The sequence below is a fragment of the Chlorocebus sabaeus genome, chromosome 29 (genome assembly GCF_047675955.1).
Source record: "Chlorocebus sabaeus isolate Y175 chromosome 29, mChlSab1.0.hap1, whole genome shotgun sequence".
In the NCBI taxonomy this organism is placed as follows: Eukaryota; Metazoa; Chordata; class Mammalia; order Primates; family Cercopithecidae; genus Chlorocebus; species Chlorocebus sabaeus.
This window is the reverse complement of record NC_132932.1, coordinates 1492638-1514567: the sequence shown is the minus strand read 5'-3', so window position 1 is coordinate 1514567 and position 21930 is coordinate 1492638. Positions and strand designations below refer to the sequence as shown.

At 53.6% G+C, this 21930-nt stretch overlaps 2 protein-coding genes and 1 long non-coding RNA gene across 8 annotated transcripts; 2 read left to right on the top strand and 1 right to left on the bottom strand.

The window, feature by feature from the left end:
• On the top strand, positions 1-4199 carry MRPL52 (mitochondrial ribosomal protein L52). Of its 5 annotated transcripts, none has more exons than XM_007990780.3 (5): positions 8-112; positions 222-282; positions 358-425; positions 3279-3343; positions 4028-4199. In XM_007990780.3, the coding sequence occupies exons 1-5, from the start codon at positions 85-87 to the stop codon at positions 4175-4177; spliced, it is 372 nt and encodes a 123-aa protein (XP_007988971.3). In that variant the 5' UTR covers positions 8-84; the 3' UTR covers positions 4178-4199. The 5 variants fall into 5 exon arrangements, with proteins under 5 accessions (XP_007988975.3, XP_007988971.3, XP_037843489.2 ...); XM_037987561.2 differs by having other exon boundaries at positions 38-112; positions 225-282; positions 3279-3350; XM_007990781.3 differs by having other exon boundaries at positions 43-112; positions 225-282.
• A 2477-nt stretch (positions 4200-6676) lies between these two features.
• On the top strand, positions 6677-17804 carry MMP14 (matrix metallopeptidase 14). Its single transcript, XM_007990785.3, has 10 exons — positions 6677-7052; positions 11552-11700; positions 11967-12089; positions 12464-12771; positions 13308-13469; positions 13762-13922; positions 14420-14558; positions 14679-14829; positions 15300-15415; positions 15752-17804. Exons 1-10 carry the CDS (start codon positions 6945-6947, stop codon positions 16081-16083), a joined length of 1749 nt encoding a protein of 582 aa, XP_007988976.1. The 5' UTR covers positions 6677-6944; the 3' UTR covers positions 16084-17804.
• LOC103231445 (uncharacterized) lies at positions 16465-21133 on the bottom strand. 2 transcript variants are annotated; one of them, XR_012091770.1, is made up of 2 exons: positions 20228-21133; positions 16465-18287 (listed from the first exon to the last, which is right to left on the bottom strand). It is a non-coding gene; the product is annotated as an uncharacterized lncRNA (long non-coding RNA). The 2 variants fall into 2 exon arrangements; XR_496908.3 differs by having other exon boundaries at positions 16465-18284.
• Positions 21134-21930: the final 797 nt, after the last annotated feature.

Below are 21930 nucleotides of genomic sequence, written 5' to 3'. Positions count from 1 at the left end.
TTCAAGATGGCGACTTCCAGCTTCCCGCATAACGTCGCGCGTGGCCACCGAGGCCACGCCTACTTCCGGCGACTCCGGGTCAGCATGGCTGCTTTAGCGACTGTTCTCTTCAGTGAGTGGGTATAGATAGTGACCGTGGACTCGGAGGCGCGTTGGGGACGGGCACAGGACCCCTGATCCGGCTGCGCGGCCTCTCCCCCAGCTCTGTTCTGTTTTCCCAGCAGGTGTCCGGAGGCTGCACTGCGGGGCAGCCGCTTGGGCGGGCGGCCAGTGGCGACTACAGTGAGTGCTGGGATGAGGGGTCCTGGGGGATCAGAAGATGGGCTAGGTCCTCAAGATCTGTTTTTCTCCACACAGGCAGGGACTGGCTGCCAACCCCTCCGGCTACGGGCCCCTTACAGACCTCCCAGACTGGTCATATGCGGGTGAGCGCTGATCTGACAGTTAACTCCACTGGGGAGATTTTCACCCAGAGGGAACGCCCCTGGACGGGGAGCTGGGGGTATTAAGGTGGGGGCGTGTAAAAGTGTTGAACTTTCTATTTGGAAAACGGAATTTGGGGAATCCCTCGTGTTTATTTTGTAGATTACACTTCAAGTAAGGAAGGTAAAGCTAAACAGGATCTTGACTTGTGGAGATAAGCAGAAGATAATTCTGACTTGGGGCCGCCAGGGTGGAAAGGGGTGACAAGACTTCTGCGTTTTTTAAAGGGGGACATTATTTTTTTTAACCAAGAACCACTTTTCTGTGTGGTTAGTGAATTTTCAGTATTTGGTACCAAATGCAGGGAGAGCTCTTTGAAAAGCTACAGAAATAAACATCTCAGAGGGGTAGAAGGATGAAGACTATGGATGGCAGGCTCCCTTCAGAAAATTATTTTCCCTTTACTTACAAAAGAGAGGGGTGGGGGAGAATAGATATTAGCCCTAGAAGGGAGGGACCTTAGAGAAGTTGAAGCTACTCCCCATTCTTCTTATGAGACTCCAGTGTACAAGTAGGAAATTTGAGGCCTACAGAAGTGAATTGCCCATGATCATACAGCTAGGTAGTAGCAAAGCCAGGACTAAACATAGGCCAGTCCTCCTTGACAACACAGAGATCTGAATATTTAATCCCCTATTGTTGCTCTCTAGGAGTATGATCCTGCTTAATTGGATAATTGGTGACTGAGGAAGATAGTGAAGATTTTTTCCACTTGTTATTTACTGTAAGAAGCCTGGCATCTCCTTGTAGGAGTATGGACTATTGGAAAGACTCTGGAATTATATATGACTGCTTCTTTTTTTTTTTTTTTTTTTTTGAAATAGAGTCTTTCCCTGTCACCCAGGCTGAAGTGCAGGGGCATGATCATCGCTCACTGCAGCCTTGATCTCCTGGGCTCAAGCAGTCCTCCCACCTCAGCCCCCCAAGTAGGTGGGACCATGGGCACACACCACCATTCCTGGCTAATTTTTTTTTTTTTTTTTTTAAACTTCTAGTAGAGATAAGGTCTTGCTATGTTGCCCAAGCTGGTCTTGAACTCTTTAGTTCAAGTGATCCCCTTAGCCTCCCAAAGTGCTGGGATTACAGGCATGAGCCACCACGCCCAGCCTATGGACCTTATTCTTAATCTAGGCTTCCCTTCTCGCTAGTTACTTGGACAAGTTACTTAATTTTATCTTAGTCTCAGTTTCCATATCTGTAAAAGAATACCTATCTCATATGGTTCTTATAAGGATAAAATGAAACAACCAATGTAAAGCACGTGGCATACACAATATTGGTTCCCCTTCCTGATAAATAACACCTCTTCTCTCTCTTGCCTTCAAACTTTTGGGCAGAGTTTTCACTCTGTTTCTTTCTTTGCAGAAAGTAAACTACTTGGGTCAGATACTGCATCTTTTCAGCAAGTCAGCAGATATTTGTGGATTTTTATTAACATGCTTATGTGCCTACACTATACTATGAATAGCAAAAGCTAGCGACACAGTTCCTGACCCAGGGAACTTAAAGTCTAACTGGGACAAAGCATGGACGTTTTAAAAATTAAGTAATAGTATTCAGGGCCAGGCGCCGTGGCATGTGCCTATAGTCCCAGCTACTCGGGAGGCTGAGGCAGGAGAATCACCTGAGCCCAGGAGGTGGAGGTTATAATGATCTGAGATTGTGCCATTGCACTCCAGCCTGGGCGACGGAGCAAGACCTTGTCTCTAAAATAATAATAATAAATAGTAGTATTTCAATACTCTTCCCCTTTCCAAAAGGACCTGAGGTAGCTAAATAACACTTAAAGAAAAAAAGTACAGTAAATGTCCCAAGGCAAATAGGTGAATATTAAATAGTCAGCACTTCTTTCAGAAGAAAAGGCTGATGGCTTTGAAGAGATTAGAGTTTCTGGGAAAGTTAGGGTTTGAGTGGACCTAAGGATGAAAATTTGGCTGGAAGAAAAGGAAAAGAGGGCATTTCATTGTGGAGTGGGATGGAATTTAGCAAAGACATAGTACAACAGTGATCACATTGCTTAAGAATTTCTGAAGACAAAACAGATTCAGCATTGCAGAGGACCTCAAATACAAGGCTAATGAGAGTTAAGTGAAATAGAGTAGTAAATAGCCGGGTGTGGTGGCACGCACCTGTAATCCCAGCTACTCAGGAGGCTGAGGCAGGAGAATCACTTGAACCCGGGAGGCAGAAGTTGCGGTGAGCCGAGATCATGCCATTGCACTCCAGCCTGGGCAACAAGAGCAAAAGTCTGTCTCAAAATAAAAAATAAAATAAAAAAGGCCAGGCACAGTGGCTCATGCTTGGAATCCCAGCACTTTGGGAGGCTGAGCCAGGTAGATCACAAGGTCAAGTGATCAAGACTATCCTGGCCAACATGGTGAAACCCCGTCTCTACTAAAAATACAAAAATTAGGAATAGTGGCACGTGCCTGTAGTCCCAGCTACTGAGGAGTCTGAGGCAGGAGAATCTCTTGAACCCGGGAGGCAGAGGTTGCAGTGAGCTGAGATTGCGCCACTGCACTCCAATGTGGCAACAGAGCGAGACTCTCTGAAAAACTAAATAGATAAATGAAATAAAATGAAAGAGAGTAGTAATATGCCTAAGAGCTCATTCTGGGTTATCGTACCTTACCCTTGAAGATGAGGGACGTATTTTAGCTTAATTAAGCTACAGTGTATATGAAATGGAAGAGAGGAGCTAGAGATTGGTTCTTCCCTTATTCCTATCACAGTATTTGCACAAGGTGCTGCAGACCGTCTCTAACACTTGCCTTTTCTCTCACTTCTACTTGTAGATGGCCGCCCTGCTCCCCCAATGAAAGGCCAACTTCGAAGAAAAGCTGAAAGGGAGAAGTTTGCAGTGAGTGGCTAGAGCAACAGCCAGGGCTACCTGGAAGGAGAACATTTAAATCATAATTTGTCTTGAGCTGTGTTGCACCTAAGCAAACATGTACCCCTTATGCAGAGGTTTTATTAATAACAGCCAAAGGTTGTTTATGTTTTTGTTTTTTGTGAGATGGAGTTTCGCTCGTTGCCTAGGCTGGAGTGCAATGGTGCCATCTCAGCTCACCTCAACTTCCTACTCCCGGGTTCAAGCGATTCTTCAGCCTCAGTCTCCTGAGTAGCTGGGATTACAGGCATGTGCCACCATGCCTGGCTAATTTTGTATTTTTAGTAGAGACGGAGTTTCTCCATTTTGATCAGACTGGTCTCAAACTCCCGACCTCAGGTGATACGCCTGCCTCAGCCTCCCAAAGTGCTGGGATTACAGGCATGAGCCACCGTGCCTGGCCCCAGCCAAAGGTTTTAATAGCACTGTGAGAAGGGAGGAAGAGAGTGGGGCACTGCCAGGACAGGAACCAGTAGTGGACATCCTGCTGCGCATTTTGCTGTCTCCCTCTGCTTCCTAAGCCAGGACTTGCTCCCACTGGGGAGTCAGCAGTGTCATTTTCCAGATGAAACCTTTGAATTTGTAAGTGGAAGGATATATAGTGTAGCGCTTAAGTCCTAGATGTTATCCACACTGCTTTCCTGTCTGTTTCAGAGACGAGTTGTACTGCTGTCACAGGAAATGGACACTGGATTACAAGCATGGCAGCTCAGGCAGCAGAAGCTGCAGGAAGAACAAAGGAAGAAGGAAAATGCTCTTAAATCCAAAGGGGCTTCACTAAAGAGCCCACTTCCAAGTCAATAAAAAGCAGCTCCTGCCTCCCTCAGCCTCTCTCTGGATTTCTTTTCTGTCACCTAGATGCTTCATGCCAGCCAGAAGAGAGCCTTCACATTCCCCATCTGTCTCCAAAGCAAAAGAGCTGGGACACCAAGAACAATCTGTTAAATCACTGCCTGGGAGGCTTGGCTTAGTGCCCTCATCTCTGGCTCCATTCCAGTTCGGCTAAGTCTTGCTTTAAAATGTTTACCTCCTTTGCAGGCCATAGGACTGGCCCAACTATGAGAAATAGCTGTTCTGTCAACATGAAAAAGGGACAGCAGTTTTCCTGGTTCTAGCCAGGCACTCAATCCTTTAAGAGCCCATACACAGTTTAGACCATGTACAGCTGGCATCTAATAAATGTTTTCATGAAAAAGATTTTCAGCCGGGCACGGTGGCTCACGCCTGTAATCCCAACACTTTGGGAGGCCGAGGCGGGTGGATCACGAGGTCAGGAGTTCAAGACCAGCCCAGCCAACATGGTGAAACCGCCCCCCGTCTCTACTCAAAATACAAAAATTAGCCAGGCGTGGTGGCACACACCTGTAATCCCAGCTACTTGAGAGGCTAAGGCAGGAGGATGACTTGAATCCAGAAGGTGGAGGTTGTGGTGAGCCAAGATTGTACCACTGCACTCCAGCCTGGGCGATAGAGTGAGACTCCATCTCAAAAAAAAGAAAAACTTTTCTAGCCTAGGTCCCTTTTTTGACAAGCATCTGGTGTCAGTCTTCCTAAGATTCAAATACGTGGTCCAAGTGGTTACCCCCACTGGGAAGGCTGATGTGGGAAGAACCATACCTGGGTGTTGCATGTTCTGCCAAGAGTGGGGTTCTGAGGTCTCCATGTTTCTGACTGTATTCCAGAGATTGGTTGAAGAGGGGCTTGTACCTTCCAACCCCAGTTTGTGTAGGAAAGCCCTACATAAGGGCTTAGCCCTCAGTCACTGTGGGGTAGGTAGCTGTTTAATAACACACACCATGGGAGGCCAAGACAGGCGGATCACAAGGTCAGGAGATCGAGACCATCCTAGCTAACAAGGTGAAACCCCATCTCTACCAAAAATACAAAAAATTAGCCGGGCGTGGTAGCGGGCGCCTGTAGTCCCAGCTACTCAGGAGGCTGAGGCAGGAGAATGGCGTGAACCCAGGAGGCGGAGCTTGCAGTGAGCCGAGATCAAGCCACTGCACTCCAGCCTGGGTGACAGAGCGAGACTCTGTCTTAAAAAAAATAAATAAATAAATAAATAAATACACACCATATACCTCCCACAAACCTGGAGGCTCCACAGGACCTGAAAAGCTTTTCATTTTATTGATCGTGAATCTGAGAGCAAAAGACCTTTGTTTTCATTACAGTACTGAGCACTAGACTTCCATTCTTCTGCCACAGAAGTGCGATAGTTCCTGAATCCCTTGGATTTCTGAAGCTTCCTACCTGACCTAATTTCTGTCCACCCTCCTTTATTCCTTCCTTTGCTTTCTTCTCCTTCCTCGTACTACCTCCGTTCTCTCTCACTGACCAAATGCAATTCTTGGATCTTAGATTTCGCTGATAGTCGAGTTTTCTGTCTCCCACACTTTTCCTGCTTCTGTTGTGCTGCTTTTCCACATCTGTCTAGTTCCGGACTCTTATCTGTCTCCCTTTCTCACGGTCAGCTTTATCCTGCCCTCTCCCTTTCCTACATACCTCCATCTTTTGTTCTGAGTCCAGTAAGTCCCTAAAGGAGATTTTACTCTTTAAGAATTGCCTCCTTTTTCAGTGTAGAGGTGGAACTAAACCCCAGAGTCCCAACTCCCAGTCCCTTCTTTTACAATAATTTCACCCAGCTTGATTTGCTTTCCCCAGATCCCATGGCCTTGTACCCTTTTCCTGTCAGCGAGTTCCAATTAAAGGTGCAGCCACGTTACAAATGACAATAAAGGAATCACCTTTGTCTTTCTACAAGGTTGGAGCCACAGATCCAGTATGGTTGTGGGGTTTGTTGTTGGTAGTTGGGTTATAGTTTGGAATTTTTGGCAGCGGAGGGAGGAACATAGACAGTTGTCTATAGGGCCCAGAAGGTAACCCCCCATCTATTAGTAAACTGGCCCCTTCTCCCTATGCAGGTCTCATGAGCATGGAAGAAGACCTCACCATCCCACACTTTGAGCTCCTTGTTGCCCCTAGCCACGTAGCCCCCAATAATTTCCACCCTGAGGTGAGACAAATGCTGAATACCAGAGGAATCAAGCCACTCAGAATATGCTTATGGGGAGAAAGTCTCCCACATCCCGTCCCCTGGGTCCCCTACAGCCCCCTGCTGTCCACCGTGGCCTCAACCCCTGCAGATGGCAGCCTGCACCACAAAAAGGCAACTTAGAGGGTTGGGTTTTTTTTTTTTTTTTTTTTTCCAGTTCTTGGTTGTAACTGGATTCAGGCTAAAACAACCACGTCCCCAACCAGGAAAGGAGGGCACTGGGGCGGGGACGGAGGAGAGGCTGCGGGAAAAGGGAGGGACCAGAGGAGAGAGCGAGAGGGATCCAGACCCCAGTTCGCCGACTAAGCAGAAGAAAGATCAAAAACCGGAAAAGAGGAGAAGAGCAAACAGGCACTTTCAGGAACAATCCCCTTAATTCCAAGCCGACAGCGCTCTAGGAATTAAAGTTCAGTGCTACCGAAGACAAAGGCGCCCCGAGGGAGTGGCGGTGCGACCCCAGGGCGTGGGCCCCGCCGCGGAGCCCACACTGCCCGGCTGACCCGGTGGTCTCGGACCATGTCTCCCGCCCCAAGACCCTCCCGTTGTCTCCTGCTCCCCCTGCTCACGCTCGGCACCGCGCTCGCCTCCCTCGGCTCGACCCAAAGCAGCACCTTCAGTCCCGAAGTAAGTGAGCTCCCCGGCCCTTCCTGGAGTCTCGCCCGCCGGGAGGCGAGCCCGGGGGTCTCCACGGGGACAGCCTCTATTCGGAGAGGAGGGCTCTTGGGATCTCGGCTGTTCGGGCCTGCAGGATTCCCCCTCCTTTTCTTTTTCCTCTTCGTCTCCAAACTTCCAGATCGATCCAACTTTTGCCCGCCTCCAACCAGCTGCCCCCACCCCCTGCGCCGCCGACTCTCTTTCCCATTCCTTCTTTTTTCCCAGTCCTTGGAAGAACTTTACAACTGGGGCAGACTCCCCCTTCCCCAATTCCCTGGGGCTCTGCGTTCAGCTCTGGCACCGCCTGGTAAACATTTGGACTCCGCTCAAACCCCGCGCTGTCCCGGCTCCTCGTCAGGCGCGAGAGTTTGTTGTTTCTTCGACTTTCCAGCTCTCCGGCGCTCTCCCGCCGGCGCGCCCTCCAATGGGCGCTTCGGCCTCCCCGGGCGGCCCAGGCCCTCAGCGGACGCGTCTGCGGCCAGATGGGGGTCGAGGCTGGACGGCCGAGCGTCCAGGGCCACAGCCCCCGTCTCCCCGAGAGGACCCCGCTGTCCCCGTACCCGCATCCCTGGCGTCGAGGGTCGCCGCGCCGGCGCGCTGGCCGCGTTTCCGTCCACACAAAGCTCTCCTTGTGAGCCGGGTGATCGGCCGGGTCGCTGCCTTCCCCTATCCCCACCCGCGTCGGCGCCTTCAGGCCCTTTTTGTTGTTAATTGTTTTTCTGTTAATTGCAGGGAGCCAGGGGGCGTCGCTCGGGGAGTGGGGAGAGGGTCTGGCCCGGGGTGCCCTCACCCGTCTCGGCTGGCTCGGGCGCCCCCACCCCCACCCCGGCCCAGACGGTGGCCCACCGGGCCCCAGAGGAAGCTGCGTGGGAGTTGTCTGAGGTTTTTCCTCTCTCTCTCTTATTTTGGGGTGAAGGTGGGAGACGGATTTAATGAGCTTCTTATTTTGGGCCATCTCAACCCACTCAGCCTGGCAAGGGCCTGGGTGCGGTCGGGAGGGGCCAGGAAGGGCCCCAGAAGGGGGATGGGATCTGGGTTTGGCGTCTCCGCCCTGGTCCCACCCCGGAGAAAACTCTTTGGAAATAATACTCTCTTCTCTCTCTGTCCCTGAAGGGGTCTGGGGCCGACTGGAAAAGTATGGCCCCAGGAATGGGGGTGGAAGACGAAACGTGGAGTGCTCAGACACCAGGGAGAGTAAAAACCTGCCCTAGGGCTGGAGGCTGAGCCTGACTCTCGGGGAGGAGTCGTCCTCTTCCCAGGCCTAGAGTCCTCTGAGACCTGAAAGGGAGCGCCCCTAAGAAAACGAGCCTGGGCATCTGGGGAGCTGCCCACCGCCAACTTCACTGCCTTGCCTTTTTTCCCTCCCCTGCTCTGCTGGGTCCCCCAGGGGAGGGGCGGCAGCCCTGGCTCCGTTTTAAGTGGGTCATGGGCGGTCCCAGTGCCAGAACCACCATTTGCTTCTGGGCCCTGGAAGGGAGGGAGGAGCAGCCCCAGAGGCTAGGATCCAGGGCCTACTGCAGAGCTGGAGGTCCCCCCACCCTCCACTGGACTCCTAAGCCAAGGTGGGAGGTGTTCCGTTGACTTTCTCCTAGGGGATACCTTGCATCTCTCTCATTCACAAAGACAAAGCCAACCAGCTGAGTTATTTGACCCAACATAGTTGCTTTTTACTCCAGGCCAATGTGGAGGGAAAGCTGGGGTGGTGCAGGCCTCATGCAGCTCGGTCCCTCCCACCAGGCCTCCAGAGTCCTGCACCAGCTCCAGGACAGCCCTCTCCTCCCTATGGCCCGTCTGGCGCTGAGCCCTTCCTCCCACCCAGCCGCAGACACAAGAGTCCTCTCTTCTGTGGTTTCGACCTCATAGTCTCTGTGAGGAGAGAAACTTGCCTAGGCCTGGTGGGAGGAGAGGGATGGGGGCACTTCCTTTCCAGGCCTTGCAGCTTTCTTGACTCCAGGGAAGTCTTTCACTTGACTGAGCCTTCATTTTTCTCCCTAGGGTATGGGGTGGAGGTTGTGGGTGTGAATATTTAGGCCCGCCTAGCTTCTTGAAAGACTCCAGAGGGGATTTCCCCATCTCTGTGCTGCCCTCCCTTCTGTCGTTCTGCTTTAGGTGAATTCTCTCAGCTTTGCTTTCTGAGGGTTGAGGGGGCCTGGCCTCAGTCCTCCTGCCTTCCAGCATCAGAAGTAGACCAGTCCCGTCCTTCCCCAAGTCCTGAAGCAGCTGCTCCCCAACCAAGGGTCATAAGCTTGGGGTGTATTTATCCTGCAGGTGAGGCTAGGGGCAAAAGACGTTTCCTGCATATTTAGGCACAGGCCACAGCAGGCCTCCCCAGGCACTGGCTGTAGCATCAGCCAGAACAGGTCAGGGCAAGCCTGCAGCTCCCTGAGAGCAGCCCGGGACTGGCGTGCCCTGCTTGGCTCCCCTCTGGTATACCAGAGGTTAAATGTCACTCCTTCCTCTACCCCTGAAGAGGGGCTCTCAGAGCCTCAGAGCTAGGTGGTGCTAGGGTTGTTCTAGCCAAGACTGTTGGCTGGGAAAAGGCTGGGTTGTTTACGTCTCGGGTTCTAGCTCCCATCAGCCTTGGGGGATCACTTCCCAGAACCATGTTGCAATTCTTGCCCCTGTGGGCTCAGGTCCCCAGTCAGCTGCTCTTGAGTCACCCCCAGTCCCCATGCAAGACTACTGCCCCATCACCAGGGCCTGAGCCAGAGGTGAAGGGCCATGTGGCAGTCCATACTGATGACCTTGGATAGGAGATGCAGCACCCAACAGCAGCCTCCCCCTTCTCCCCTCCAAGGTCCCATCCTGGGCAACCTACAGCCCCTTCCCGAACTCCCTAAGAAAGCAAAACTGGAGCAGGGACTAGAGCGATCTGGGTGGTGTCTTCTCCCCATAAAAGAATCCAAGCATCTTCATATTTCATATATAACTTGGCTTGTTTTACTTTTTTGTTTTGTTTTGTTTTGAGAGAGAGTCTCGCTCTGTCGCCCAAGCTGAGTGCAGCGGCGCAATCTTGGCTCACTGCAACCTTGGCCTCCCAGGTTCAGCGATTCTCCTACCTCAGCTTCCCGAGTAGCTGGGATTACAGGTGCCCACCACCATGCGCGGCTAATTTTTGTATTTTTAGTAGAGACAGAGTTTCGCCATGTTGGCTAGGCTGGTCTCAAACTCCTGACCTCAGGTGATCTGAATGCCTCGGCCTCCCAAACTGTTAGGATTACAGGCATCAGCCACCACACCCAGCCTGGCTTGTTTTACTTTGAGGCTTTAAGAAAATACTCCATCGTTGTTACAATAAAGGCTGACTTTCTCCTCAACAGGGCTTTGCAGTGTGTGAACCTTTTAATCAAACACCAAAAACCTAACATTAATTTAAGGCGATATGCCGCCTTTATATTATGACCAATTCACAACATACCTGAAATAAAATACAGTCACCAAGTGTCCTCCACCCCTATCTCCCACTTCCTCTGCTGATAATCCTTTTTTTTTTTTTTTTTTTTTTTTTTTGAGACGGAGTCCTGCTCTGTCACCCAGGCTGGAGTGCAGTGGCGCAATCTCGGCTCACTGCAAGCTCCACCTCCTGGGTTCATGCCTTTCTCCTGCCTCAGCTTCCCGAGTAGCTGGGAGTACAGGCGCCCGCCACCACGCCCGGCTAATTTTTTTTTGTATTTTTAGTAGAAACGGGATTTCACTGTATAAGCCAGGATGGTCTCGATCTCCTGACCTCATGATCCACCTGCCTTGGCTTCCCAAAGTGCTGGGATTACAGGTGTGAGCCACTGTGCCCGGCCTCTGCTAAGAATCTTAAATAGGCCTTTAGGTTCTAAGCCATAGGTCAGATGCTGCTTGGATAAGGACAGTGACAGGATCCTGGCTCCAGCTGAATCACACCTCTTACCACATCCCAAGTTCCTAGTTTCCCCTTGTAGTAGCCAGCCTTAGCTCTAGCTCTTTTTCTGCCCTCCTTTCTAAAAAGATCTCAGCTGTGAAGGTCCCGGGGACATGGCACTCCCATCCCAGGAGGGCCTCATGTCAAACCCAATAGTAGAGCTCACTCAGCCTGTCAACACCCCTCCCCACCCATCATGGGCATAGCCCATTCCCAGGTGGAACATTCTATATCTGCAAGAACACTGACATGGAGGAGAAAAGTGCTAGAAGGAATCACAGCTCTGAGAAGACATCTCAGAACTCCATTAAACTACCAGGGCTCTCTCTCATTTTCAAGAGAGCTACAGCCAAAAGCCTGTTTGGGCCCATAGCCCCGAGGGGACAAGCCCTACTGGGGCCTGGACCAGAGATCAGGTCTAGCCTGGGAGTTCCTCCAGACCTGCCGGCGGAGCCAAGCTGGGAACCCGCTGCCCTTTCTTCACCAAGCCAAGGCTGTATGCTGGTCATTGTGGGGGAGGTAGAGGCACCCTATCGGCCAGGTGGGGATGCTGTAAGCCATACCCCTTTCCCTACAGGCCTGGCTACAGCAGTATGGCTACCTGCCTCCCGGGGACCTACGTACCCACACACAGCGCTCACCCCAGTCACTGTCAGCGGCCATCGCTGCCATGCAGAAGTTTTACGGCTTGCAAGTAACAGGCAAAGCTGATGCAGACACCATGAAGTAAGTGCTAGACCCTGGCAGGAGTTCTGCCTAGCACCCACTGACAATGCCAGCGCCAGAGATGTTCCTACCTGAATGCCTGGCTTGTGCTTCCCCATACCTCATCCCCACGTGCTGATCCTGACCCTCTCATGTTCACCCTGACCTCATAACCTTGGCCTTTCCCCACATTGACACACAGCAAGTCTCACCTAACACTAACGCTGGAGACCTTTCTCTTTCATACATTGCACTGACCCCAATCCTCACACCCAAACCCACTCCAGGGCCATGAGGCGCCCCCGATGTGGTGTTCCAGACAAGTTTGGGGCTGAGATCAAGGCCAATGTTCGAAGGAAGCGCTATGCCATCCAGGGTCTCAAATGGCAATATAATGAAATCACTTTCTGGTGAGTCCAGCAGGCAAGCAACCTTTCTCACATCTTGTAATTATTCCCTACCCACTGTGCTTATGCAGAGACTCAGAGACCTCCTGCCCTACTCCCCTCAGTTCCTGGGAAGCATCCCTGGGAGTGGGGAGGAAAATGGCTCTCATCCTGGAAAGAGGTGTAGCCATCAAGGGTGTACCCCAGTGCCAGAGAGCCAAAGCCTGAGGATCCCTTGTTCTTGAGACAGAGGCATTGTGCATGAGGTAGCAGGAAGAGTTGAGTCAGGCAGAGGTGGCTGGGCAGCACAGTCAGACCTGGGAGAGTGCAGGGAAGGAGAATGTTGCCCCTCGTTATCCTAACACACCCCATCCTCTCCCCACGTGGCTGGACCTCAGCATCCAGAATTACACCCCCAAGGTGGGCGAGTATGCCACATACGAGGCCATTCGCAAGGCATTCCGCGTGTGGGAGAGTGCCACACCACTGCGCTTCCGCGAGGTGCCTTATGCCTACATCCGTGAGGGCCATGAGAAGCAGGCCGACATCATGATCTTCTTTGCCGAGGGCTTCCATGGTGACAGCACGCCCTTCGATGGTGAGGGCGGCTTCCTGGCCCATGCCTACTTCCCAGGCCCCAACATTGGAGGGGACACCCACTTTGACTCTGCCGAGCCTTGGACTGTCGGGAATGAGGATCTGAATGGTGAGCCAAGTATCCCTGGGACTTACTCTGGAAAAAGCCAACAGTCATTTGTAGGGGTGGTTCCCCTCCCTCCTTCCAAAATCTCGGGGCTAGAAGGGACCACAAAGACCTTCTGGTCTAACTGCTGACAAAAGCAGGAGTTCTGTTTGAGCTATTTACATCTGGTCCCTCCTCTCACCCACTGACTGGCTTTCCAGTCAAAGACTTCAAAGCATCCTTATCGCCCATTTTTCCAAATTGATGTCATGTCTAGCTCCTGGGAGAAGCGGGACTAGAGAGGGCCTTGGCTTCCCTTAACACAGGTCTTTCTGGGATGGGGGTCCTGCTTCCAAGCACTGTCTCACCTCCACCCAGAGGAGCTTATTGACTGGCTTGTGCTTAAATGCCAGATAAAAAGCTGGACCTCAGAATTTGGTCACTTTGGATTGAAAACATGGGCAGCAGGCTTGGGGGTGAAACCAAAGCTGCTGGTGGGGAAGCAGGGAGGCTGAGGGAAGGGACTCAGGCTGCTATCATCACTGTCCCCATCTCTCCAGGAAATGACATCTTCCTGGTGGCTGTGCACGAGCTGGGCCATGCCCTGGGGCTCGAGCATTCCAGTGACCCCTCGGCCATCATGGCACCATTTTACCAGTGGATGGACACAGAGAACTTTGTGCTGCCTGATGATGACCGCCGGGGCATCCAGCAACTTTATGGTGAGTAATCTACACCCACGCCTGCTCCCTCCTCTGCTCCTTGTCCCCTCCTGGTCTACGCATTTCCCCTGTTTCATGCCGTGCAGTGTCTGCACCGCCTCCTGCCAACCCGACATTGCCTCTATCAGCTCCACTTTTGAGCCCACCTTTTCTGTCGCCTCCCAGTTGGTTGCTTCAGCCTCCCCTAGAAGCCCATCCACACCTTTCCAAGGGTACTGTCTGCCCATCTGTCTGTCCTTCCCTCCCCTCTCTCCTCCTAAGTCTGAAATGCCCCTCGTGTTTTCTGCCGCAGGGAGTGAGTCAGGGTTCCCCACCAAGATGCCCCCTCAACCCAGGACTACCTCCCGGCCTTCTGTTCCTGATAAGCCCAAAAACCCCACCTACGGGCCCAACATCTGTGATGGGAACTTTGACACCGTGGCCATGCTCCGAGGGGAGATGTTTGTCTTCAAGGTGAGAAGAAGAGGTGGGCTGGTTTGGAAGACAAAAGGGTTCTATGGGCCGGGCGTGGTGGCTCATGCCTGTAATCCTAGCACTTTGAGAGGCCAAGGCAGGCGGATCTCCTGAGGTCGGGAGTTCGAGACCAGGCTGGTCAACATAGTGAAACCCCATCTCTACTAAAACTACAAAAAATTTGCTGAGTGTGGTGGTGGGTGCCTGTAATCCCAGCTACTTGGGAGGCTAAGGCAGGAGAATCGTGCGAACCTGGGAGGCAGAGGTTGCAAAGAGCCAAGATAGGGCCATTGCACTCCAGCCTGGACAACAGTGTGAGACTCCATCTCAAAAGAAAAGGAGGGGGGCTCTGTGGTAGGGCAGCTGGGTGGAAGTGACAACAGCTGGACTGAAAACTAAAATTGAGGAACAAAAAGCAGTAGGGGAGCTTTGGGGACTGAGCCAGAGATCTAGGCCGCAAGACATAATGGACTCTTCCTGCATTGACTGACTTCCAGGAGCGCTGGTTCTGGCGGGTGAGGAACAACCAAGTGATGGATGGATACCCAATGCCCATTGGCCAGTTCTGGCGGGGCCTGCCTGCGTCCATCAACACTGCCTATGAGAGGAAGGATGGCAAATTTGTCTTCTTCAAAGGTAACCAGGCACTCCACTTTAGTCTTTGGGAGTGAGGAAGGTCTCCCTAGAGGAGCTGATTTCCTCTAAAGTCCCTAGTGCCTACGTTGAACCCAGATGCTGCCCTCCTGTCCTCCCCAGGAGACAAGCATTGGGTGTTTGATGAGGCGTCCCTGGAACCTGGCTACCCCAAGCACATTAAGGAGCTGGGCCGAGGGCTGCCTACCGACAAGATTGATGCTGCTCTCTTCTGGATGCCCAATGGAAAGACCTACTTCTTTCGTGGAAACAAGTAAGACCTCAACCCCTTAACCCCAGGCCTTCCTCAGAAACCACCACCACCCCAAATTCCCTCAGTTCTGGAGAAAGACGCGCTTTACCCCCAAGCTGCTTCCTCGGAGAAGGAGCTGGCTGAGCCTCTGCTGTTGCCTAGAAATGGGCAGCCTCCTTTGGCACCTCGTGAGTGGGATGTGACCGGGTCATTTCAGACCTGGTCATTTGGCACCTCCTGCCCCCAGCACTGTGCCTCCGCCCCAGCAGCCAGGCACTGTCATTAGGGCTGCTAGTGGCTCCTTGCAGCCTGGACCCTCCCTTCCACCCCCACCTTCCGCTACTTTCAGCAGCAGGCCCTCATTACTCAAAACCCCTGTCCCCACCCTGTCCGCAGCTATCCTTTGCCCACTGGTGGATTCGATCTGGGTCTTGCTGCCCTCTGAGGACATGCCCAGTGTCTGCCACTGCCCTTCCTTTCCCCTTCCCCAGGTACTACCGTTTCAACGAGGAGCTCAGGGCAGTGGATAGCGAGTACCCCAAGAACATCAAAGTCTGGGAAGGGATCCCTGAGTCTCCCAGAGGGTCATTCATGGGCAGCGATGAAGGTGAGAGGGGCAAGGGAAGGTGTCGCTGAGAGAAGGATGGGAATAGGGAGTTGAGGAAGAGTGGGAGGGAAGCCTGAGGGAGTGCTGTGTGGAAAACAATGGCGATGATAATACCACACACCGGGTGCTGGGCTAGGTGCTTCCACACGTGGTACCCATTCATCCCCACCACCTTCCAACCCGGTCCTATAGGCACCCCCATTTTACAGCTGAGGAAGCTGATGCTCAGGAAGGTGGAGGGGAGCTCAGCTGCCCTCACATTAACAGAGCTTCCCTCGCTCCTCTCCTCTCTTTGGGTCTTCCCTTCCTTACCACCTTCTGATTCACCCCCTGCAGTCTTCACTTACTTCTACAAGGGGAACAAATACTGGAAATTCAACAACCAGAAGCTGAAGGTAGAACCGGGCTACCCCAAGTCAGCCCTGCGGGACTGGATGGGCTGCCCATCGGGAGGCCGGCCGGATGAGGGGACTGAGGAGGAGACGGAGGTGATCATCATTGAGGTGGACGAGGAGGGCGGCGGGGCGGTGAGCGCGGCTGCCGTGGTACTGCCCGTGCTGCTGCTGCTCCTGGTGCTGGCGGTGGGCCTTGCAGTCTTCTTCTTCAGACGCCATGGGACCCCCAGGCGACTGCTCTACTGCCAGCGTTCCCTGCTGGACAAGGTCTGACGCCCACCGCCGGCCCGCCCACTCCTACCACAAGGACTTGGCCTCTGAAGGCCGGTGGCAGCAGCTGGTGGTGGGTGGGCTGCCCCCACCGTCCCGAGCCCCCTCCCCGCAGCCTCCTTGCTTCTCTTTGTCCCCTGGCTGGCCTCCCTCACCCTGACCACCTCCCTCCCTGCTGCCCCGGCATTGCATCTTCCCTAGATGGCTCCCCTGAGGGCTGACTGGGAGGGTGGCCCTTTCCAGCCTCTGCCCCTCAGCGGAACCCTGTAGTTTTGTGTCTGTCCAGCCCCATCTGAATGTGTTGGGGGCTCTGCACTTGAAGGCAGGACCCTCAGACCTCGCTGGTAAAGGTCAAATGGGGTCATCTGCTCCTTTTCCATCCCCTGACATACCTTAACCTCTGAACTCTGACCTCAGGAGGCTCTGGGCACTCCAGCCCTGAAAGCCCCAGGTGTACCCAATTGGCAGCCTCTCACTACTCTTTCTGGCTAAAAGGAATCTAATCTTGTTGGGGGTAGAGACCCTGAGACAGTGTGCGGGGGTGGGGACTGCCCAGCCACCCTAAGACCTTGGGAGGAAAACTCAGAGAGGGTCTTCCTTGCTTAGTCAGTCAAGTTTCTCGGAGATCTGCCTCTGCCTCACCTACCCCAGGGAACTTCCAAGGAAGGAGCCTGAGCCGTTGGGGACTAAAGGGACAGAAGAAACCCTTAGCAGCCCTATGCCTCTCGAATGTTAGCCTTGGATGGGGCTTTCACAGTTAGAAAAGCTGAAACCAGGGGTGCAGCTGTCAGGTAGAGTGGGGCCAGCGGGAGAGGCCCGGGTCAGAGCCCTGGGGGTGAGCCTGAAGGCCACAGAGAAAGAACCTTGCCCAAACTCAGGCAGCTGGGGCTGAGGCCCGAAGGCAGAGCAGCCAGAGAGGGCAGGATGGGCCCAAAACGGAAAATGAGGAGTGCAGCAGCATTGGAAGGCTGGGGCCGGGCAGGCCAAGCCAAGCAGGGGCCACAGGGTGGGCTGTGGAGCTCTCAGGAAGGGCCCTGAGGAAGGCACACTTGCTCCTTCTCGTCCCTGTCCTTGCTGCCCAGGCAGCATGGAGGGGAAGGGTGGGGCAGCCCAGAGAAAGGAGCAGAGAAGGGACACAAACGAGGAATGAGGGGCTTCATGAGAGGCCACAGGGCCTGGCTGGCTGCGCTGTCCCGGCCTGCTCACCACCTCAGTGAGGGGCAGGAGCTGGGGCTCGCTTAGGCTGGGCCCGCGCTTCCCTGGTGCCAGCACCCCTCAAGCCTGTCTCACCAGTGGCCTGCCCTCTCACAGCCCCACCCACCCAGCCCACCCATTGAAGTCTCCTTGGGCCACCAAAGGTGGTGGCCATGGTACCGGGGACTTGGGAGAGTGAGACCCAGTGGAGGGAGCAAAAGGAGAGGGATGTCAGGGGGGGTGGGGCACAGGGTGGGGGAAATGGGGTGAACGGTGCTGGCAGTTCAGCTAGATTTCTGTCTTGTTCGTTTTTTTGTTTTGTTTAATGTATATTTTTATTATAATTATTATATATGAATTCCATTCAAATCGTTTCTTTTTGTTAACAATGGGCATGGGGAGGGGTGGGGGTGGGGGGGCAGAGGCGTCTGACCCCAGGAACCTGCAGGGCGGGGCTGGGTCGGTGCCCTCTAAGGACAATTTTGACCTTGTTCAACCTTTCCACAAAGAATAAATTGTGTTTCACATTCCTTGTGTGGCTGAGCTCTGTAGAGGGTGATGGGCTGTGGGTGAAAGGAGCTGGATGAGGCGAGGGCACGCGTCATGAGCAGCGTTTTCCATGAGGTGGGGCTTTGGCATTTTTCATAAAGTAGTATGTTTATTCTTAGTGGACTAAAGGGATTCAGGGGCCAGAGTTGGGGAGCAGGGCATACCCATAGGGGGCAGTGGGGTGACTGACAGAGCTCAGCTGCTCTCCCACCACCTGGCTTAAAAGGCTGCCTTGAGCCCCAAGGCTCAGAGACAAGAGGAAGTGGTCAAGCTGAGGCCACTTGGAAAATCTTCCTAAATTGCATTACCCTGTCCCGTGACCCACCCGCAGACCCTCCGTTTCCTCATGCGTCTCTTCCAGAGGCAGGGGGAGTCCCATGATCATATTCAGCCTTGGGCTCACTGGCATGTCCTTCCGAGCCCTCAGGACCTAAGAAGTCTCTTCCAGGCCTGGGGCTCTGCTGCTGAGACAGAAGGAAACAAGGGAGAAAGAGAGATAGGTGTTGCTGCTGGGCCTATTAGGAGCAGCCTGTCTCTGGCCAAACAGAGATCTCATCCTAATTGTCCGGAAGAACCAGGATGGTCAGGTTGGAAGGGCAGAATAACAAGGCTTTGCTTCCTCTTTCCTTAGAAACTCCTGCCCTAGACAGGGTTCCCAGGCTATCCACCCACCCTTCCTCTGAAACCAGCCTGGAGGGAGGAATCAGCCCAGTGCTGAGTCAGCTCAGCTGGAGGAGAGCAGCCCCTTTTTTCACCCCCCTTCCCTTCCTGCCTCCACCCAGCCCACCCTGGGCTCCAGCCCAGACTCCCTCCACCGCCTGCCTTGCAGAGTCCTGGCCCCATCATGCCAGTCAGTCTATCCAGTTGCTATTCAGGGCTGGTTAGTGTGATTGCTTTGGCAGAAGGGGTACCCCACCTTCCTGTCTGCCAGGAACCCTGACCCTACGCTTGGCCTCCTGCACCTCCCCTGCCAACAGCTGTTTGGCAGAGTCTGTGTGTCTCGGTGGAATTGGACACCACCTCCGAACCACCCTTACCAGAGGGGATGGGGACCTTGACAAGGTGGCAGGGGAAGTCAGGGGCATCTGAGGGTGGTAGGGTCTGTGCGGGTGGCAAGGAACTCAAAGATGAGCTCATGGCCCCTTTGTGTTTTTGTGGTCCACATCTGGAGGCAATTACAGATGTTATCCAGTGGGAGTTTTGCAAAACACAGCTGGAGCCAGTGGAGGAGCCTGGGGAGGGGGGACTGCCAGAGAGAAGAGGAGGGGGAGCCTAGGGCTCCCGCGCTGGAGTGCGGTTTCCCCATCACGAGGAAATTGTTTGGCCCTGATTCTGGAATCACAAGATGCTCTCTGGAGCCAAGGGGGAGAGATGGGAATGGAGGACCAGAGACAAAGGGGGAAGAGGTAGAAGATGGGCTTATAAAACCCCCCACTGCTAAATTTGACTGGTTTTAAAAAAACAAAAAACAAAAATTAAAACAAGCAGAGAGAATTTCAGGGTGGAGACGCAGGGTCCCGTGCTTCTGACGTGCCTGGGCCTGCCTGATCCACCCCAGTGAGGCTGCCCGGGGACCCTGGGAGGTGCCTTAGTGATCACAAGGTCCCACTGAGTGAACCTCCAGGTCAGGCTGGGGTGAGGGGAGAGCAGAGGGCCCTGTGGCTTCCAAAAGACCTGCAAACTCTGCTTTCACTGGCCCTACCCCGATTTGTCCGTTGGGCCTGACCCAGTTTCTATGGTTCCAAGTTCCTTTATTCGAAAGCAGCACATGTGAGTTGGAGCAGCCAGGAGGGAGCCAAGGGGAATCTTCAAGGAGGTTTGGGCAGAACCCAGGAAAGTTGGTGCTAAGGAGACGCTGGACTGGGGGCAAGGGCTGAAGAGGAGCAGCACTCTGCCCACGACTGCACCCCACACATTTGGAGGGGGGCCACGGACTCCCTTGTCATCACCTCCCTTTCTCCAGGGCTCCTGGCACCAGCTGGGCCCATGACTGCAGGGCTGCCAGCCAGGCTCTGGGTCAGCGGGAAGGGAAGGGAAGATCTAAGAGGAGCTGGGTCCTCTAGAGGAGGGAGGACTGGGCAGAGAGACACCCCCACATGCCTCCAGACCCCCAAACACAATCTGGCTAGCTCTGCTGGTCCTTCACTGTCCCTCCCCCAGGGCCCCTTCTCCCCACTATCTGACAGATTTTCCAGTGGTCTCTTTCCCCTCTGTATCCCTCCTTCCCTTCCAGCAATGGTGAAACTAACATTTGCTGAGCTCCTTACAACACACAATGACACAGGCACTAATATTGTCCCCATTTTACAAATAAGGGAACTGAGACCCAGAAAGATAAATGACTTGATCAAGGTCACAGGTTGTTAGTCCAAATTTAAAACCCAGATCTTTCCAATTTACTTACTTATTTTTCTATACTGGCAGATCCTGGCAATCTCTTGGTGTCTCTTCCAGCATGGACCCTGGGTAGCTGGGCGTCTTCACGGCAGTGTGTGTTCTGGGGATCTGTCAACACATATATATTTGCTTATTGTGTTTTTTTTTGTTGTTGTTGTTTTGAGATGGAGTTTCACTCTTGTTGCCCAGGCTGGAGTGCAATGGCGCAATCTCGGCTCACTGCAACCTCTGCCTCCCAGGTTCAAGTGATTCTCCTGCCTCAGCCTCCCAAGTAGCTGGGATTACAGGCATGCACCACCACACCCAGCTCATTTTGTATTTTTAGTAGAGACGGGGTTTCTCCATGTTGGTCAGGCTGGTCTCAAACTCCCAACCTCAGGCCGCCCACCTCGGCCTCCCAAAGTGTGGGAATTACAGGCGTGAGCCACCATGCCCAGCTGTATTTGCTTCTTGTGCAGCAATATTATGGGGGGTAGGAGTGCAGAGGGAAAAGGACCCCACTTTGCCAGCCCATTGCCTCCCTTCTTGAGAGAAGGAAGGTGGCACCAAGACTCAGAAGCCAAAGGGATGGAATGAGACAATGGCAGCAGCTAAGGGAAGGGTGGGATTGGTGAATGTTTGTGTGCGAGGACATCGGGGGGAGGGCGGAGGGCTTCATCGGTGGTACCCATTCCCAAAGGCCCCAAGGAAACCCCAGCCAAGACCGCTCCATCGTCCTGGGGTTCCTGTACCCGTTTCCTACCTATCAACCCAAATCTGAACACACCTCTTTTAAAAGCTCAAGTCTGCACACCTAGCCCCAGCCTTGGGGGTTTCTGCCCTCCTCGCTCAGTCTTGTGAAAGTAGGGAGACCGGAGGCCGCCTGCAAGGGGCTGGGCAGCCAGGGCCTGGAAGCGAGGCAGGCCTGACTGGCCAGAAGCCACCTTCCAAATGAGCTCACACACATATTTTCCACCCTGGCCCAGGGCCGATGGCTCAGCTTCTTCCAGGCCAGCCTTCCCCAGCCAGGCCCAGCCCCCTCTGTCCTACCCTGCCACCAGTCCTGGCCCTAGGGGCTCCAAAGCAAGATCACTGGCAGCCCTCTGGCCAGGGCAGTCACTGGCATCCCCAAGGAGCAGCTTCCTCTGCCTCCATGCTGAGGCCATTTGCCCCCAGAGTCCCTTATTCCTTTGTGACTTAGAGAAGAAGGAGACCAGCTCCCTGCCTCCAAAGACCCACACCTGGGTAGGGAGGGATGGTAGAGGTGACAGAAGAGGCAGTGGAAGTAGTGAATGGGCGGAAGGGCTTCCTTTGAGTGCCCGAAGTAGCTCATTGACTCAGGGACCAGCCAGTTCTGGGAGCTGCCTCATCACGGGTTACATCCTGCTCACTCACTCAATTTCCTGCTAGGGGCACTTCCCTGACTTGGAGCAGGATGGGGTCTGGGTGAGGCAAGGCCAGGCTGACCACAAAGCTGAGAAAAAAGACTGGCGTGTCAGAAAGCCGAGTGGATTCATACACATGCAACAGGCTCCATTTCACTTTGGTTTGTCAAAGACATCACTCATTGCCCAGCTTCCAGACATGTAGCACCAGGCCAGAGAGCAGGATCAATTCCCCAAAACGCTCTCTCACCTGCTCAGCACCTCACTCTGTGCTAGGAGTATGGCTGCCCTGACTGTATTTACTGGATCCAGTTATGTCTCCTGGAGTTCTGTGAGTTAGTATATT

Coding starts and splice junctions, on each gene's coding strand:
- MRPL52 (XM_007990780.3), top strand. CDS start 85: ATGGCTGCTTTAGCGACTGTTCTCTTCA. Junction 426..3,278: donor CCCAGACTGGTCATATGCGG/GTGAGCGCTGAT, acceptor TTCTACTTGTAG/ATGGCCGCCCTGCTCCCCCA. Junction 3,344..4,027: donor CTGAAAGGGAGAAGTTTGCA/GTGAGTGGCTAG, acceptor TGTCTGTTTCAG/AGACGAGTTGTACTGCTGTC.
- MMP14 (XM_007990785.3), top strand. CDS start 6,945: ATGTCTCCCGCCCCAAGACCCTCCCGTTGTCTCCTGCTCCCCCTGCTC. Junction 7,053..11,551: donor GCAGCACCTTCAGTCCCGAA/GTAAGTGAGCTC, acceptor CTTTCCCTACAG/GCCTGGCTACAGCAGTATGG. Junction 14,559..14,678: donor CAAATTTGTCTTCTTCAAAG/GTAACCAGGCAC, acceptor TGTCCTCCCCAG/GAGACAAGCATTGGGTGTTT.